The sequence below is a fragment of the Mastigoproctus giganteus genome, chromosome 5, assembly GCF_048544385.1.
Source record: "Mastigoproctus giganteus isolate SK-2022 chromosome 5, ASM4854438v1, whole genome shotgun sequence".
NCBI lineage: Eukaryota > Metazoa > Arthropoda > Arachnida > Uropygi > Thelyphonidae > Mastigoproctus > Mastigoproctus giganteus.
Genome location: NC_143579.1, coordinates 22,897,311 through 22,914,935, shown reverse-complemented (window position 1 = coordinate 22,914,935; position 17,625 = coordinate 22,897,311). Strand labels below are relative to the sequence as shown.

Below are 17,625 nucleotides of genomic sequence, written 5' to 3'. Positions count from 1 at the left end.
AAGTTATTTTGGAGTTGATATTCCCCAAACGTAAGGCCTTTCATTTTTCTGCATTAAAACCTAGCTATATACCAGGAATGGTTGGAAGAACTGCCACTTTTCCAACCATTCTTGAAGCCAGTTCAAGCCATCCTGAAGGAGCGCTGCTTGGCACTGATTTCAAATCTTGTGGTCTCTGAAAATTTTACCATCACTCCTTTTATTCCTTCGTCGATGTCGTAGCTGAAAATTAGAAACAACAGTAATCCAAGAAACGATCCTTGGGGAAACACACTTCTGATGGTACACCGATCTAAAGAATATCCATTAATCAAACCCTCTGCCTTTTGCCCTGCAGTCCATCTTAGAATGCTTCCAGCAATCCCAGCGTGTTACAACTTATACAGTAAACTGTAAATGAGGGACTGAGTCAAATGCTTTGCTAAAATACAAATGAACTATGTCAAAATTGTTTCCAACATCCAGCTCATGAATAAGTATGTCAAAAACTTACTAGCAAACATGATTTTGCCTTAACAAAGCCATGTTGTATGTTTTTAAGAATGCCATTTCTATCTAAATATCCCTCGATTGCAAACTTAATCATTGCCTCTAAGGTTTCCCCTACCACTGAAGTCAGACCACCTGGTATGTAGTTACCAACTTCACTCTTAGAATCGACTTTATACCTTAGCACTTCTCCAACTCAGCTACGTTGTGAAAAAAAGCCCATAAAAATTCTCGCATCATTAACGGACCTTTTCCACCCGGTGTGGGGAGGACAGGGCTTATATGCACAGTGCTACCAGCGAAGGTAATCCACACAAATGCAAAAAGATTATATTTATAACTGCAACAACTTGATAGCTTGTAATATCGATTTAATTTTTCTAGACAGGTTTAGGTAATGTGAGGTTTTGAAAAACAGTATTCTTTTAATTGTATTTCAGTTTCCATTACAAATTAACTGGTATTCTTTAACCCAATTCTTCACCTATCAGCATTCCCTTGGTAGATGGAACATAAATAATTGCGGGGTTAATTAAACGAATATCCTTTGTAGTCTTAGCGATACGATAAACACATCTAACTATCCAATTATCATTTTTATTCCTTAAATTTCTATCTAGAAATTTCTTTATTTTTGTTTTAAATTTAATCCTTGATCGGTAAGTAAACAAAAGGTTCATTCCAAGTCAGTTGTTGTTAATTAAGTGGCTGATTAAAGGAACATAATCTGACAAAATAAATAGAGAAAATTGTTCTTTAAATCTGATGTCTGTGCATCAACCAATGGTCAGCACTTGACGTTCATTTTTCTTTTTTTCCTTTTATCAGAGTTCAGATGTCAAAGTAACGTCTCTATTTCAATCCGCAAGCCACTAGAGGGAATATCTTATCAGACTGAGTCAGTAAATGTACTACTCCTGTATCATATTGAAAAGACACGTGCTAAAAGCCTCTCCCCCGACACTGGAAGAATGAAAAAACCCTGGAACCTTTCCAAATTTGAGCCTGACTGCTAAATTAATTGGTCAGATGGGAGAGAGGTTCATTTAATTATTATTATTTCACTGAGTACAGGGTGTTCCTAATTAAAGTTCACTTGCTGCCACGCATGTGCAAAGAAGACTAGAAAAAAAAATAGAAGAAAGATATTCATATATGGTAGGCACAATAGGGAGATGATACAAACGATAATTATGCGAAATAGTTTCAAAAGTCACCACCAGGGGGCGCACAGAACGGACGAAATTGCAAATAAAAGTCATTCACTGATAAGAACAAGCGCTTGTTATTGATATACTCGCTTGTGTCCCTGATTGTGTGAACCCTGATGCGCACCCCCTCTAGTGGAGACATTTAGAACTAATTTTCCATAATTCTCGTCTGCTTCGTCACCATGGTGTCTTATCAAACATGAAGATTTAAATCAATTAGTTTATTTGAGATACGTAGGAGGGAAGAAACTTTAATTAGAGCCATCGTGTATATATTTATGCTCCCGTAAGATTATTGATCCCAAATGAGAAGTAATAGTTTGTTTGTAACAAAGATAAGTATTAAAAGTCCCGGGGGAAATAAAGAAAAAAAAACATCGCATCAGTGAAGTTAATTACATTTTAGAAAGAGAGACAGACAGACAGAACTGCATGTTGTCTGTCTAATCAAACAAACTTAAATTGGAAATTTATATTATACTGAATGGCTTTGTTTTTTCAGTGCCTGAAGTGGAATCGGACGAATAAATTATCCTGACTTTACTGTTTCATATTTCAATGTACGAAATTTATCTTTCTAACTTTTTCATTTCCTTTTTTTTTTCTTCAGGTTCTTCTACATCAAATACAGAAGAGCAGATAGGGTACTATCATTATGTAGACTCTGTTGTTCGCCACGCACGAACGGTAGATAATGAACTACTCCCCTACTTCGACAACAGCACTAGTCGCAACATAACTACATCTTCTGGGAAAACAGCTTATCTTCCTTGCAGGGTCAGACATTTGGGAGACAGAACGGTAAGTTGCCTTGTTCTTCGATTTTTCTTTTTCTTTATTTTTATTTTTATTATTATTATCATCATCAAGACCTACTGGATGAAATAGGTGGGCTGGAATATGTGGGTGTGAAGAGATAGCTTTAAAATGTTTCATATGGTAGAGGTTCTTAAATTGTTGGTCGCGATCCTCCGGTGGATCGCGAACAAGCAAACAAAATTTGTCCTCAGCTTTTAAATGATTGTTTATTATTACTAATACAACAACTTTATTTTATAAAGCCATCAGGTATCATTATTTTATTTGATATATAGATTTAATTAGATTTAAAATTTAATTTTAATTTTGCGCAAATCTGAACCCAAATGAGATCATTAGTTTTATTTTTTGGGAGGCACAAATTTATTTAGGGGGTCACAGTATCGAACCCCTGGCGTAGGATATGAAGTGCATTACTTTTTTTTTTTTTTAAAGAGGGAATCAATAAAAGAGCCATCTGGTGAATAAATATAAAATATTAAAAAGAAAACTTTTATTAACACTAAAACATTCAAACTTAATAAATTAAAAAAACAATTTTTATAATAATTTATATTTTTAATCAATTTTTTTCTTTAATTAATTTGTTTAAATCAAATCGATGCGTTCTCTTTATCCTCCTCTTCTGAATTTAAGAATCTTAATACATCTGTTAAATTTATTTTAAATTTAAAATTAGCTGTACGTTAGGATATTCAGTGTACGACATTAGCATCTCTAATATAGTTTTTACAGTGTAACTCATTAATAGTGGCAGGGCACCTCACAGGTACTTCCCCAAAATAACATTCCCCCATTAGCCGTTAATCAATGATAAAAATCTGTCTTTTTATTATTATCTTCCTAAATATAGTTAAATTTCTTTTAAATAGTCTCCAAAGTGAATTTCTTACAGCTTTCTTCTAGAAATTGGGTGCGATAACCTGCCAGGTGCCCAGCCCCTTTTTGCAACTATTAGTATTTTTCTTGAAGAATTTCATGGTACCGAATCAGCACTGACGCTGTTTGTTTAACGTTTCACGTTACTTGTTTTTATTCTCTGTCCCACTAGGTCGATAAACATCTACCATCTTATCCTAGTTGTGTTTGAAATATTTAATATTGTTCAAAATGGCCGCTACTCAGTGAAAAATGGAGTTTCAAATTTCGCGCACTGTGAAGAGCGCCAAATTAGAAATACATTTTGAAATAACTAGGTATATAATAAGTAGAAATACATGCGCTTGCGCAGTTTGAAATTGCACACACTTAACGGTCTTTTAAATTGAAAAATGGAAAGAAATGACAGAGATTGACGCTTCTATGCCTAATACTTTATTTTGTTATTTGTATCAAAATTAATATTTAAAAATAAAAAAAAAAACGTAAAATTTTAAAACTTAGAAAGCTACACAAATAAAGCATTGTAATCCATTGAGAAAAGATGAAATAGTCGCATTGTTTAAGCAGAATAAAAAAAAGAAAATGGGCACCTGTCAGGTGCCACGCCATCACTGCCGGATTAATTCAAATAAAAACAGAAAGAATTTTTAAATTAAATTTGGACTTAGTATCTGGTAGGATAAACCTCGAAAACAAAATAATAAAAGACTGATACCGAATACCAAAGGAATAGAGGAAGAATTGATCCCAATATGATGTTAACACAAAGGCCTCAGTATTTTGCAACCTTCAAAACTAATAAAATGGTGGCTGTTATGAAAAGCAGCGAACAAAAGGTTTAGATCAGCAATATTGGGACATACTGCCAGACATGAATTAATAATATTCCTCGCAAGGGTCACTGCCGATAGCAAAAATCGTTAACAAACCTTTTTTGGGGGAACAAGAAACACATCCAGTATTTATTCCATGGTAAGTTATAAATCTAAATAGAGTAATGGCGTCAGTACTTCGACCCAAAATGGTAAAATGAAAAAATACCTTCTATTTCATTTGAAAGAACTGTTTGCAACAAAAAGGCAGTGGAAATTTTTTATACGACTGTATTACATGTGTGTAGGCACTATTCGCATTCATCGTGTGTTGTATGATGCGTGCTACAAAAAAAATATTATAATAAGAATCTTATTGCCTCTCCAGCGGGTACCCTAGGAGATAGTCAACAAAGGACATTGTTTCGACATTCAATAAACTTTGGCATATGTGCAACGAATCATTGCTAGTAATAAAAGTAAGGAAAGAATTCTCTTTTGTTTTTTATCCACTGGATGAATTTATATTGATCCAAACACCACATTGTAGTAAACACACGTTAGTTATTAAAGAAAGGTCAAACTTTCATCCAACTTTGAGGGATTTGCAGTTAACAGTCAATCACGTGAGCATTAATGAAATTGAGAAATTATTCTGGACAACCGCCGCATTTCTGTGCATGAAATTACAGGAGAATTGAAATATCAAAAGGATGGCTTTGAAAAACAAGACATAATTCTAGTTTAACTTCGTGTACAGAAAATTAATTTCTTTTTTTATTTGAATTACCCACGCATAGTATGTAATAATACGTTGCATGGTATATAAAGTAATATTTACTGATTGGTAACCTTAGCAATGTGGGCATAACAGAAATGTCCTTCAGTTAGCGTATTATTCAAAATATTGATTAATAATTTAAAGAAAAACTTACGCCATTACATTATGTTGTTGCGATAAAGATAAAGAATAAATAAATAATTATTTATTCTGAGGGTGGTCTGCAGGTAGACTGCATTGAATGGGTACAGTTTAAGTGTATAAAAAAGGGGGTTTTAAGGTTTTAATGTGCAAATAATTCTGGGACTTATGCAGAGTCGACAGATTTGCAAAAGCCATTCAAAGATGTGTTCGATTTTGAATGGAGAGAATTGTGGCTGTTTGAAATTCACAAATACACTACCTCCAAAAAAGTATCCGAGCACACGTATTGATATTAATGTCATTCATTTCAACAATGCGTTGGGTTCCACTTTGGCTGCTATGGCACTCTCCATCCTCCTCGGTAGGCTTTCGAACAATGATCTAAAAGTTAAGGAAGGCATGGTGTTCACGCTCCCCACACAACAACGAAAAGTCTTAAGTCACATTAAAAGAAACAGCCCCACCTGCTCCGAAGTTTACTGTTGACCAAATGCACTCTGACAGCAGACGTTCTCCATGCCCTCACCCGCTCAATAGGGTGTAGCGAGATTCGTCACTGCATGCAACCAATTTCCACTGCTGCATTCGTTGTACATACACGGCAAGATCTCTGATTGCGACTGGTGATATTTGGCTTATTCGCCGCCGTTATACTGTTAAAATTGAGATTGAGACGTTGATCTCCCCCTCGTTTGTTCCGAAAAAACTGTATTCACTTTTGTCTAAGAATTTTATTAAATACTGAATTCCTGTAACTCTTGGTGATTGAATTTAGACTCCATCATTTGAACAGTCTGAACACTGATAAAGTTACAACTTTTCCCCCTTCCTGAATATCCATGTCACCTTCTGAAAAACGTAATGTCTCCAATGTCCAATTGCTCCGTAATTAGTTTTTTCTTACTTGACCCTCCCACCTGTTTATTTCCTTTACAATTCGATTTCCATGCGTTTTACCATGCTTTCGTGATTACTCAATGTTCTTGATATTGGATGTTTTTTATTTCCATGTTGATCCCAATTTTCTCCGAACACACCGATGGACAAAGATTTCTCAATGGGCAAAAATGCACCAACCAAAAAAAAAAAAAATAATAATAATAAATTTAAAAAAAGTTGACTTTGCTAGATTGAAGCCTGTTCTGATGTGTGATGTCATGGTATGTTGTTTCTTTGACCTTTACCCGTTAGGCCCCTAATAGGACCCACCGTTGCCCATACTTTGCCCCTAGGAGGCAGGTCAGGAACCCAGTAGTTAGATTATTTTGGCAGGTCCTGCCACCTAATTTCCAGAGATTTCAGTGTTGAGGGCCTATGTAGAACCATGTGAACACATGGTTCTAACGATTCTCACTCCAGATGCCTCATCCACCAACAGGTGATTCACAGCAGTTGTAGAGGAGACCGCTGACGCTTTTTTGGGCAGGTTTGTATCAGAGAAATTGGGACACCAGTGGAGGGTTAGCCACGATGAGCCTGTTCGGTTGCATTTTGGTTGTTCATCGCTGGATCGCCTGCGATGTTATGGTGTTATTGTGTTTCTAGGGACTGTACGTGGGGGACTAATTGAGGTAATCTCCTTTATTGTTAACTGTTAGGACTGCCCAGGTCTGAGGAAAAGTTGACTTCTTCATTGTGGTCACAATGAAGTCCAGTGCGATCGATTTTTCGTTTGCTGGACGAAAATATGCAGTAAAAGCCCATAAAAATATCTTACATCATCGACTGGACTCGAACTCAGATCTTTTCCACCAGGTGTGGGGAGGCCAGCGATTCTACCAACTGTGCTATCCACGAGGGCTTTTGGAAGGATGGTATGTGATTGGAAAATATTTTCAACTTTAGCCACTGAGGGATCTGCAGACTGTCCACGCGCTGTAGCTTGTTATGTGTCCCCAATGGTATAATTATGCCGAGAGGAAAACAAGAGATTTGCAGATACGTTGATTGTGGATTACGTTGCCCAAATGTATGAAATAGAAAGAAAGAAGGAGAGAGATTCGAACGAATTACAAGAAAAGAAAGAGGATAGCAAAGAAGGAATAAAAGTTGAGAGGCGTTTTCCGATTACAAATATTATCTGCGCTTTTTTTTTTCAATCCGAGAGGAGTTGCAATAACATATTCTCTGCAAACGCTCGTGTTACGCGGACAGTAATCGACCCACCCGCCCTAGCACACAGTCGTACCGAAGAAACACAGCAACAGTACGGAAGTTGCGAAGGTTAAATTTAATTTACATACTTCTGCTCTGTTCGCGAGAGAAGAATGTTTTGGGTGTCCTGTCTCTCGCGAGGAGAATAAGAAAGGAAGAAGACGCGAGTACCAAAGTGGAACGCACCAAGTCGATAAGTTCTTTTCATCCTATTACCGAGGCGAAAGGCACCGACCGACTGGAGACGATCAATGCGCCTCTGTACGGAACGACAAAACGAAAAGAGGGGGGGGGGGAAGACGGAATAAAGAAAAGACTTCCTTGAAAAGCAAAGAGGCAAATGCTTTAGAACAAAACGTGTATCCTCGTGTTAAGACTCTTAATTCCTTCGTTCGCCTCCCTCCTTTCGAATCTAGAAAATCAGATTTATTTATCAGCCCCTTATTGAGACGTTCTTGTCTTATGATTTTCTATCGGGGAAGACGACTCGGATAGAAGACCAAATGTAAATCGATATTGCTTCGGCGTTATAATTTTTGTAGCTCTTCGCTCCAGATTATATTCCTCGCTAAATTAGATTCTACAAAAAACACCACCCGGGGTTTTTTTGTTTTTTTTTGCGCTTGAGAATAACAGAGAGACACGGAGAGAAGGAGGTTGGGGGGGCTGGAAATATAAGGAGGTGATTCTACATCGGATAGCGTTAATGAAAGCGGAAGGGTATTGAGAATGCGCGAGATGACAGGAGAAGAATTGATAACGGAGGAGGAGGAGGGGAAAAAAAAGAGTGGAAAAGGAAGAAAGTGCGCAAGAGGAAAAGAAAGAGATAATTAAGTAGTAAAATAAAAAAAATATGTATGTATTTGTATTATCGAATATAAATAAATAGCTTGTTTTTGTCGTTGGAGAAGCGCGTGAAAGAAAACTTAAGGAGGAGGAGGAGGAGGTAAGGGATGCTGTAGAATCGATAAGTATATTTAACGGAAGTGTGAACGCGTTTGATAATAAATGAACAAATTAAATCACGGAGGGAGGGACGGAGGGAGGGGTGAGTAGGAGTCTGGGGAAAGAATCTTGGATGCACCAAACAGAAAATAAAATATTGTGTGAACGGAAATTGGAATAAAGAAGAAAAATCAACGTGTGAGGAAATCCATATGAAAATATCCGCGTGTCGCGAAACATAAAGTGAAGATGGAAAGAAAGGGAAAGAAAAACGAAAATATTCTGAAATCAGCAAAAAGTAGAGAGAGAGAGAGAGAGAGAGAGAGAGAGAAATGATTAGGACAGTTAAACATAGACATTGAAAGAGAGAGAAAATGGGAGAGGAAAATGGAAAATGAGAGAAAATATGGGAGTAGGAGAATGTTTCAGTGTTTAAAGTAGAGAAAAGAATAGAGAGATTGAAAGACAAAAGACGGATAGATTTGAAAAGAATTAAAGAAAGAAAAGAAAAGAGAGTGAGAAGAGAGAGGAGAGGGTGAGGAGATTGAGGGAAAGAAAGAGAGAACAAATTGAGAGAGAGAATGAAGGAGAGGGAGATAGGGAGAGAGAGAAAGACAGAGATAGAAAGAATAAGAGAAAAAGACAGATTGAAAATGAGGGAACAGAGAGAGATTGAAACTGAGGAGGAGAGACAGAGAGAGACTGATAATGAGGAGAAGAGACTGAAAGTGAAGGGAAGAGACAGGGATTCAGAGAGAGAGAGAGGTTGAAAATGACGAGGAGAGATTGAAAATGAGAGAGAGAGAGAAAGATTGAAAATGAGGGAACGAGACAGAGAGAGACTGAAAATGAGAAAGAAAGAGAGAGAGAGAAATATTGAAAATGAGGGGGCGAGACAGATATATAGAGAGAGGTTTAAAATAACGAGATGGGATTAAAATTGAGGGGAAGAGACTGAGAGAGAGAGAGAGAGAGAGAGAGAGAGAGAGAGAGAGAGAGAGAGAGAGAGAGAGAGATTGAAAATGAGGGAGAGAGACAGAGACACAGAGAGAGATTAAAGGTGAAAAGGAGGGAGAGAAACAGATGCAGACAGAAAGAGAGACAGAGAGAGACAGCGAGATTAAAACTGCGGAAAGAGAAAGAGAGAAAGACAAAGTGAAATAGAGAGAATGAGAGAAGAAGATAGAAAGGAAAGAGAAAGAGAAAAAGAGAGATAGAAAATGAGGAGAAGAGAGAGAGATTAAAGATGAGAAAAGAGAAAAACAGAAAGAAAATGAGAGAGAGAGAGAGAGACAGACAGAGAACGAGAGAGAGAGAGAGAGAGAGAGAGAGAGAGAGAGAGAGAGAGAGAGAGAGAGAGAGAGAGAGAGAGAGATTGAAAGTGAAAGGAAGACAGGTTAAAAGCGAGAAAATGGGGAGAGGGGCATATATAGACAGAGAGAAAGAGGAACAGATATAGACAGACAGAAAGAGAGACAGCGAGATTAAACTGTGGAAAAAGAAAGAGCGAGAGAGAGAGAGAGAGAGAGAGAGAGAGAGAGAGAGAGAGAGAGAGAGAGAGAGAGATTAAAAGTAAAAAGAGAGAGAGACAGAGAAGCAGAAGAGTTTGAAAGAGGGGTAAGAAATTGAGAGAGAGAGAGAGAGAGAGAGAGAGAGAGAGAGAGAGAGAGAGAATTGGAGATAGCAAAGACTGAGAGATTGTGAGAATTGCAGAGAGAGCAAGAACTGAGATACTGTGGGATTTGGAGAAGAGAGAAATATAAGAAAGCAGAGAGAGTAAAGATTGGGGGGAATACCCCTCAGCAGGATAAACAGGAATGAAAAGTCGACAGTGATAAAAACAAAAGAGGGGGACTGATTAATGCGTCGAAAGATTAAAAGAGAGAAATGCGCAATTGATGAATGAGTGACGGTTGCGCTTTCATTCGCCTTCGTTGATAATCAGCGATCACTCCGACGATAAGAGCGATCAAATTAAGTTCAAATATTCCGTTATCGAGCAATATAATCTGATGCTCCCAACTTAGCTACAAAGGCGTATTCTTCGTCTCTATTGAGCCCCTCCGCGAAGGAGTATTCGCCAGCAATTATTCCTTCTATTCTCGAGGCCCCGCACAATAGACGCGCTGCATATTGTGATGACACCAGATTTCAGTTGTGCGCGAGCGACCGGCATTACAGCCAAGGTCACACTCGAAATAACTGAAGTTCCCCATGCATCAGACACGGGGATTATTACAAGCGCACTTGTCACTAACGGATAATAAGAGGCTGCGTTTTAAAATAGATGAGATGTGCGCGGGGATTTCGTAATAATTCCGCCGAATGAACTGATTCTCCTGTTAAGCTTTTGAGTCTCGAAATGGAGGGACGCAAGACCGGATAACACATGCCCGCTTTAATATAACGAACCCAAAGAGGAGTTTATAATGATGTTTCGATCAGTTTGACGCAACTGGACACCAGGTGTCCCCACTGAAGCGCACAAATCGAAAGTTAACAATTATTTATGCGTATTTAAAACTACTTTAATGTTAATGCCACATATGGACACTAGATGGCAGTAATAAAGAAAATTCAAGATTATGCCGCATATGGGCGCTAGATGGCAGTAATAAAGAAAATTCAAGATTATGCCGCATATGGTCGCTAGATGGCAGTAAGAAAGAAAATTCAAGTTCTTTTGAATGTGTCCTTTAAAATATTTATTACAAATGTGATCCGATCAGAAATTATTAAAATAAATTACATTTTGTATTTTTTAATATGAAAATGAATAATTATTTTAAATTAAATTTTAATATAAATTTTGCTTTTGAAATCGCTTTTGTGGATGGAAGTTAAGATGCATTGAACTATTCTTTTAATGGTCTTCGAGGCCTGTGATCCTTTTTTAAAGAAATGCGACTGCTTCTCAGATGAATAAAATTCTCCTTTTCATTTCACCATTTAAGAGGAGCAAGAAAAAAAATGGAGAAGATGAGTACAACTTCAGTTCCCAAAGCTTCATTAGGTGCATCTGCTTGTAAAGTCCATGTCTTCAAACACAGCTGTTCTCTTGCTTCAATGTTAGCTTCTAATGATCGATCATGCGGTGGTTTCCAACAGCACGCGTCAGCCTCTCTTTCTCTCCACGACTAAGCCATCATAGTGAAATGTGCAGTATCTAGCGTTTCGCGAAAAGGTCACGAGAACAGGAGTATCCCATTTTCAGAAATGGACAGATGCAGTTCCGGTATAACTTAGCGTCACTTCCATGTCCCCAAACATGGAGTTTGTTCAAAATTGAATTTGATTGTTTTACTCTCTTGTATAGCCTGGAAGAAAGAAAGAAAGAAAGACAGCTTGATAGACTATTACAAATTATGTATTTCATTGTGCATCTCGTTATATTACGACAAAGGAACATTGAGAGATGGAGAGAAGATTGAGGGTGAACACAAAATGACGTTTGCCAAACCCTTATGGAGATAAAAGGAAGTTACTTCATTCGAAAATAGATGTACCAGGGGCTGTGAAAATTCTCCCTTCCCTAAAACATAGTCAACCACTCCAGAAATGTTAAGATTTATTGTTTTGGATTTATCATTTAAATATTGTAGAGCGACTTCGAATAAAATATGATTTTTAAGACTTTTTCTTTGGATGTGACAATTCTCCTTTTTTATGGAATAAATAAAGGCATGATTTCATGATTAACAATATCTACTACCTCATTTAACAGGTTAAGTTATTGAGAATTCTGTTTTTCATTTCAACTACATCCCCTTGCCATTCGATTCTCTAATATTTTGGTAGTCCAGTGTACACTGTCCTACCATTAATATCCGGACACCCGTCCATGGATGGGGAAACAGGTCCTACGTATGCAACACGTCACAGAACCTACTATAAATATGCACACTGGGCTTCGAACAGACAATTGCAAAAGTGGGCATGCAAGATGTTCAACAGAATTACATCAAGAGTTCAATAGAATTGATCACCTCAACAAATGCTAGACGCCGATTAACATGGTGTAAGGAACACGAATCCTGGACTGTAGATCAGTGGAAAACAGTCCTATGGACAGACGAGTTGAGATTTGCACTCTACCAATCTGATGGCCATTCCTGGGTGTGGCATTCCAGGGGAACAGTTCCTTCCTGATTGGATTGTACCCTCCCAAAAATCAAGTTTGCAGTGTCATGATATGGAGCTGTTTTCATGGTTTGGCTTGGGCCCATTAGTCGTTATAGACAAAACCACGGGTGCTGTGCAATACCAGGACAATCTGAACAATGCTAGACGCCGATTAACATGGTGTAAGGAACACGAATCCTGGACTGTAGATCAGTGGAAAACAGTCCTATGGACAGACGAGTTGAGATTTGCACTCTACCAATCTGATGGCCATTCCTGGGTGTGGCATTCCAGGGGAACAGTTCCTTCCTGATTGGATTGTACCCTCCCAAAAATCAAGTTTGCAGTGTCATGATATGGAGCTCTTTTCATGGTTTGGCTTGGGCCCATTAGTTGTTATAGACAAAACCACGGGTGCTGTGCAATACCAGGACAATCTGAACAATTATGCACTTCCAACATTATGGCAATACTTCGGGGAAGGCCCATACCTGTATTAGCAACACAACGCTCCATGCCATGATGCTCGGGTCGTAACAGAGTGGTTTGAGGACATTGGTACGGAAAAGCTGGATTGGCCAGCCCAGAGGGTTGATATGAACCCTATCGAGCATCTTTGGGATGTATTGGATCATCGGGTACGTGCATGTCGAGATTGCCTGCGTTAAAATCCGAGTGGAGGAACATATCACGTGACATTTATAAAAAGCTGGTTCAGAGTATGCCGCGAAAATTGAAGACCATCATTAAAGCCAATGATTCCAGCATAAAATATTAAACGACACAATAAAAGTTCTTTTTTTTTTTGTCTAATGGCTTGTGTCCGGATATTAATGGTAGGGCAGTGTATATACGTTACGCGTTTCTCAGTATTTTAACTACTTCCGTGAGCCATTGTTTCTGGTGGTGTTAATGTATAAGGTAGCAGCGAAATGGTAATTTAAGCTGGCTTCCCATAATTTTGAGAGCCATGTACATTGAATATAATGACTCTTCGTGCAAAGTGACTAACTCAAGGGAGATATACTTAGAGGTATTAAACTTCTTCGTGTTCCCAAAACACACACACACACAGACATACGAATGACAGAGGGCGTAACGCTATAATTATGGGATTTACAGTTGAAGGAAGCTTCGTGCGGCGTGCTATGACTGGACAAGGCAATCCCGAAGCCACTAACGAAACTGGTTTTATCACCCCCCAACTGCATTCTATTTAGAGAATTCAGTGTGGCTGCTTAAAATCTCTCACACCTGAAGGACAATTGCTTTTCCGACTTCCAATGTCAAGAGCGTGCTCAATAAGTCCATTCGTATGTTAATACGTAAGGAACTCCACCTCCCAGGATCACGATCATTTTTTCCCTCAGTGAGTGGTTTAGCAGTAGTTGATAAACAGTTCAAGACAAAAAGAAGTAATGGATATAGACCATATGGGGCAGATTGGCAAGTTCGAGTTTTAGTCTTTGGTATGTAAAATCCCTATCTTTTTTTAAAATTTAATAATAAAACATTTATTATTTTTAAATGAAAGCGTAATAGTTAAATGAAAATGTATTATGAAACCATGGTTTCATAATAACCATGGTTCTTTCATTTCGAGGTACAAGTAGAAGTCGCAGAGGCTGATGTCACTGCTTTTCAGTTCATTTTTTTTCAGAAGTTAGTTGATAAGTGTCGCCCTAGGTCATCGCACAATACATAAAAATATTTAATTCTTTAAGTTAACTAGAATATTAAAATTAACGTTTATTTTCTTAAACATTTTTTACTCATTCAGATATATTTATTAAAACCATTTTTATTTTTTTAAAATGCGAGTATTTTTAAGTATTTCGTCCTTTTTTGCATTTCTAAGCAAAATATATGCAGTTGTAATTTGGGTTTAGTTTAATTTAAAGTAAATCTCATTTTAAATGGAGCTTAATATCAAGGATCCTCAATCCGAAATAAATCTGCAATGCTTAATTAATCCGCAATAAATCCTTAACTAATCCGTAATTAATCTTTAACAACGCTTAACTGCTTAAATGCATAATTAATCATTAATAAATCCTCAATTATTAATTAATTTTTAAGGATTGATAAATTATTGATCCTTGATCAATTCTTATTTAATCCTTAAACGATCTTTGGTTAATCATTAATTAATCATTAATAAATCATCAATCCTTAATCCAAATACGGAGGATGCGGAAAGGTCAGGGAATGACCACCGCATATTCCCGGAGCAATATGGCCTTAGTTGCTCATGCTCCTAAAAACCAAATAACAAACAAGCCAACTAAGTCAATCCTTAATAAATCCCTAATCCTTAATTAATTATTAAAGATTATTTAATCCTTATTCAATCCTAAATAAATCCTTCGCAAGTGCGGGTTTTAGTCTTCCCATAATTTTCAGATCCATATAATTAACATTGAATATAATTAACTCAAGAGAGATATACTTGGAGGTGTAAATCGAAATAATCCTTAATCCTTAGTTAATTGATTATAAAGGATTTAGTAATCCTTACTAAATTAACCCTTAATAAATTCTTAATAAATTGACCCTTAATAAATTGACCCTTAATAAATTGATCCTCAATAAATTCATAATACAGTGATCCTTAATAAATTCCTAATAAACTTATCCTTATTAATTCCGTAATAAATTGACCCTTAATGAATTCCTAATGAACTTATCCTTAATATTTCTTTAATAAATTCTTAATAAATTGATTCTTAATAAATCCACCCTTAATAAATTCCTAATAAACTTATCCTTATTAATTACTTAATAAATTAACCCTTAATAAATCCTTAATCCTTAATATTAAGGATTATCATGGAAGAATAATCCTTAACATTAAGAATTATTCTTCTAGTGCCAAAAATAATAAATTATTTTTGGAAACCTACAGCAGTTGTTTGAATCGAATGAAGCCACCAGTCTTTTTGGTAAACAACCGGAAAATGATATACAATTGAGTTTCTTTCACCGGATATTACATCATCCTAAGAACATAAATGCTTGCTCGAGATAATTCAGTTGTCAGAATATCGTTTTTCACTTAAAATCAGTAGGCAGATTTTCGTACAAGGCGAACAATCTATCTTCCACTTGACCAACCGACATCTACTTATTTAGGATATTAAATTGGTCAGTTAGAATTGGTGTTCACTTTATTTTGGGCTGTGTGTGTAGATATTCCTGCACACAAAGGGATTTTCTTGAGTCCACCCTTCAAAGAACTGTGAAGATTGCCATGTAAGGTACTTAGTATAATCGTTTTTTCGATCATTAGAAGGTAGCGTCATTGATCAAAACAAGAGCCAGGATTACCTGCGTCTCTAGTAAATGCCAAGTGCTCTTCCCATGAGTTCGAGCTAGCAGTGTGTTCCATCATATCTCCCCTTATCTCCGAGTACAAATCCTTCCCTGGAGTAACGCCTCCAAGCCAAATTGGATGTTGTTTTCGCAAACAATTAGAGATCTACTTGAGTGTGTCGCTGCTAAGATGCAACCCACTTTCTTACTTTATTTTATCGTGTCTGTGGTTTTCTAGATGGAACAGCATCTTAGAAACAGGAATTTTTACATTAGTAGAACCTATAACAGCAACTTTAATTATAAACAATTGTATAATTAACAATTGTGGGATGATCCCAGAATGTTTTATAACGAGACCCTCATATAAAGATAAAAAGATTAAAAGATCTTCTTAAGGAACTATTCAGGTCCATGAAGATAGAAAAGCTTGAAAACATCGGCTAAGTATTTCAAGAATACGTGGCCCTGAATCGATCTCAGTGCACGTATTGTTGGAACTGCTACAACAATGGCATCGTAGGATGTGGCTGGAAGCCTTAACCATTAAACACAATAAAGTTTCATATCGATGCCACATCGAGAATTTGGATTCTTGGATACTCCACTCTTCCGAACTTCTTGAATTAATTGAATTCAGTTTAAAGTGGGATATCGGAATTTTATAATATTCTTACTATATATCTATTCTTCCGTCCCCCCTCTTTAATAATACGTACTGAAGGCTCATATTAATTGCATAACAGTGGTTTGAATGACAGAGATAACCTTGGATAATTAATTGAGAGGACCCTTATCAGTTTAAGTAGGTCAGGAAGAATTTATGAGCGTATTGTAGCAAAGGTTATCATTACGAAGTCATGTGATTGATTTTACTCATTTTCACTGGTTACTTATTCATCGGGCCGTGAGCCCAGTTGGACGGAATACAAACACGAAACTCGAAATGTAGCAGAAGACACGCGGCTCACACGAAGCCTGTTCGCAAATACGAAGAAACATTTGTGAAAGAGAAGAGAGAAAGCATGTGAAAGAGAGCTTATCTCTTCCATCTTCTATTTGAGGTTTCCCTTTAAAAGTGCCTACGCATCAGTGACACAATGAATATTAATTTGACAAACCCAAATTTATTTTTGGCCATTTAAAACAGTTGAAAGAGAGAGAGAGAGAAAGAGAGAGAAATCAGAACTTACCAGTTCTGATTTCTCTCTCTTTCTCTCTGTCCATATACCTTACCTGTTTCTCTCTATTTTCATATCTCTAGTTCTTTTTCTCTTTTCTTTCTGCCGATTTATTCTCTCTTTATTTTCATATATATATATATATATATATAATCTTTATTGTATACAAACGTGGTATATACAATAGACCCTTCACAGCAGCAATGCCAGGGGTTTTACATTGGCTGGTGGACAATAGCCTTGGGGAGACGGGGCCCACATCGAAGTTCGGGCTTATCCCCCAGAGCCAACAATAAAATAGAATCAGTGGCAGAGTATTTACAAGATATATGCTTTTGATAGTATTTACAATGAAATAATAAGGATATTCATATTTATATTATGTTATATTAATATTTATATTCATAAAGATATTCTTCACTTTATTTACAACACATTCATAAAGACATTGTGCTTTGAATGTTATTTACAATATATTGGGCATTATTATGCTGCCCTTATCAATGTGCACTTTGCCTGGTCAAGGTCAGGCTCTTAAGGATCTGTTTTCTGTACCTCCGATCCTTCACAAACCTACAGAGGTCGCCGTCAATTAAAAGGATTGTGGGGAGCATCTCCCTGGGGAGAAAGCGGTCACTGAGCACTAGTCTGTTATAGTGAGCTGTGAACGTGGGAGCTGACCTCAGTCCGGGTAGAGGGATCCTCCAGCCACACAGTTCCCAGATGCTTGGCTCCGAGACCATTCCGGTTGTCATCTTGACAGTGAGAACAAG

General features: G+C 37.1%; 1 protein-coding gene across 1 annotated transcript in view; it reads left to right on the top strand.

Annotated features, from left to right (window-relative positions):
* LOC150085237 (lachesin-like) overlaps window positions 1–17,625 on the top strand; it is a 235,496-nt gene that overhangs the window by 118,653 nt on the left and 99,218 nt on the right. The window contains exon 2 of the mRNA XM_090373107.1: window positions 2,311–2,501. Within this exon, the coding sequence (XP_090229233.1) occupies window positions 2,311–2,501 (191 nt within the window). The remainder of the gene's footprint in view (window positions 1–2,310; window positions 2,502–17,625) is intronic.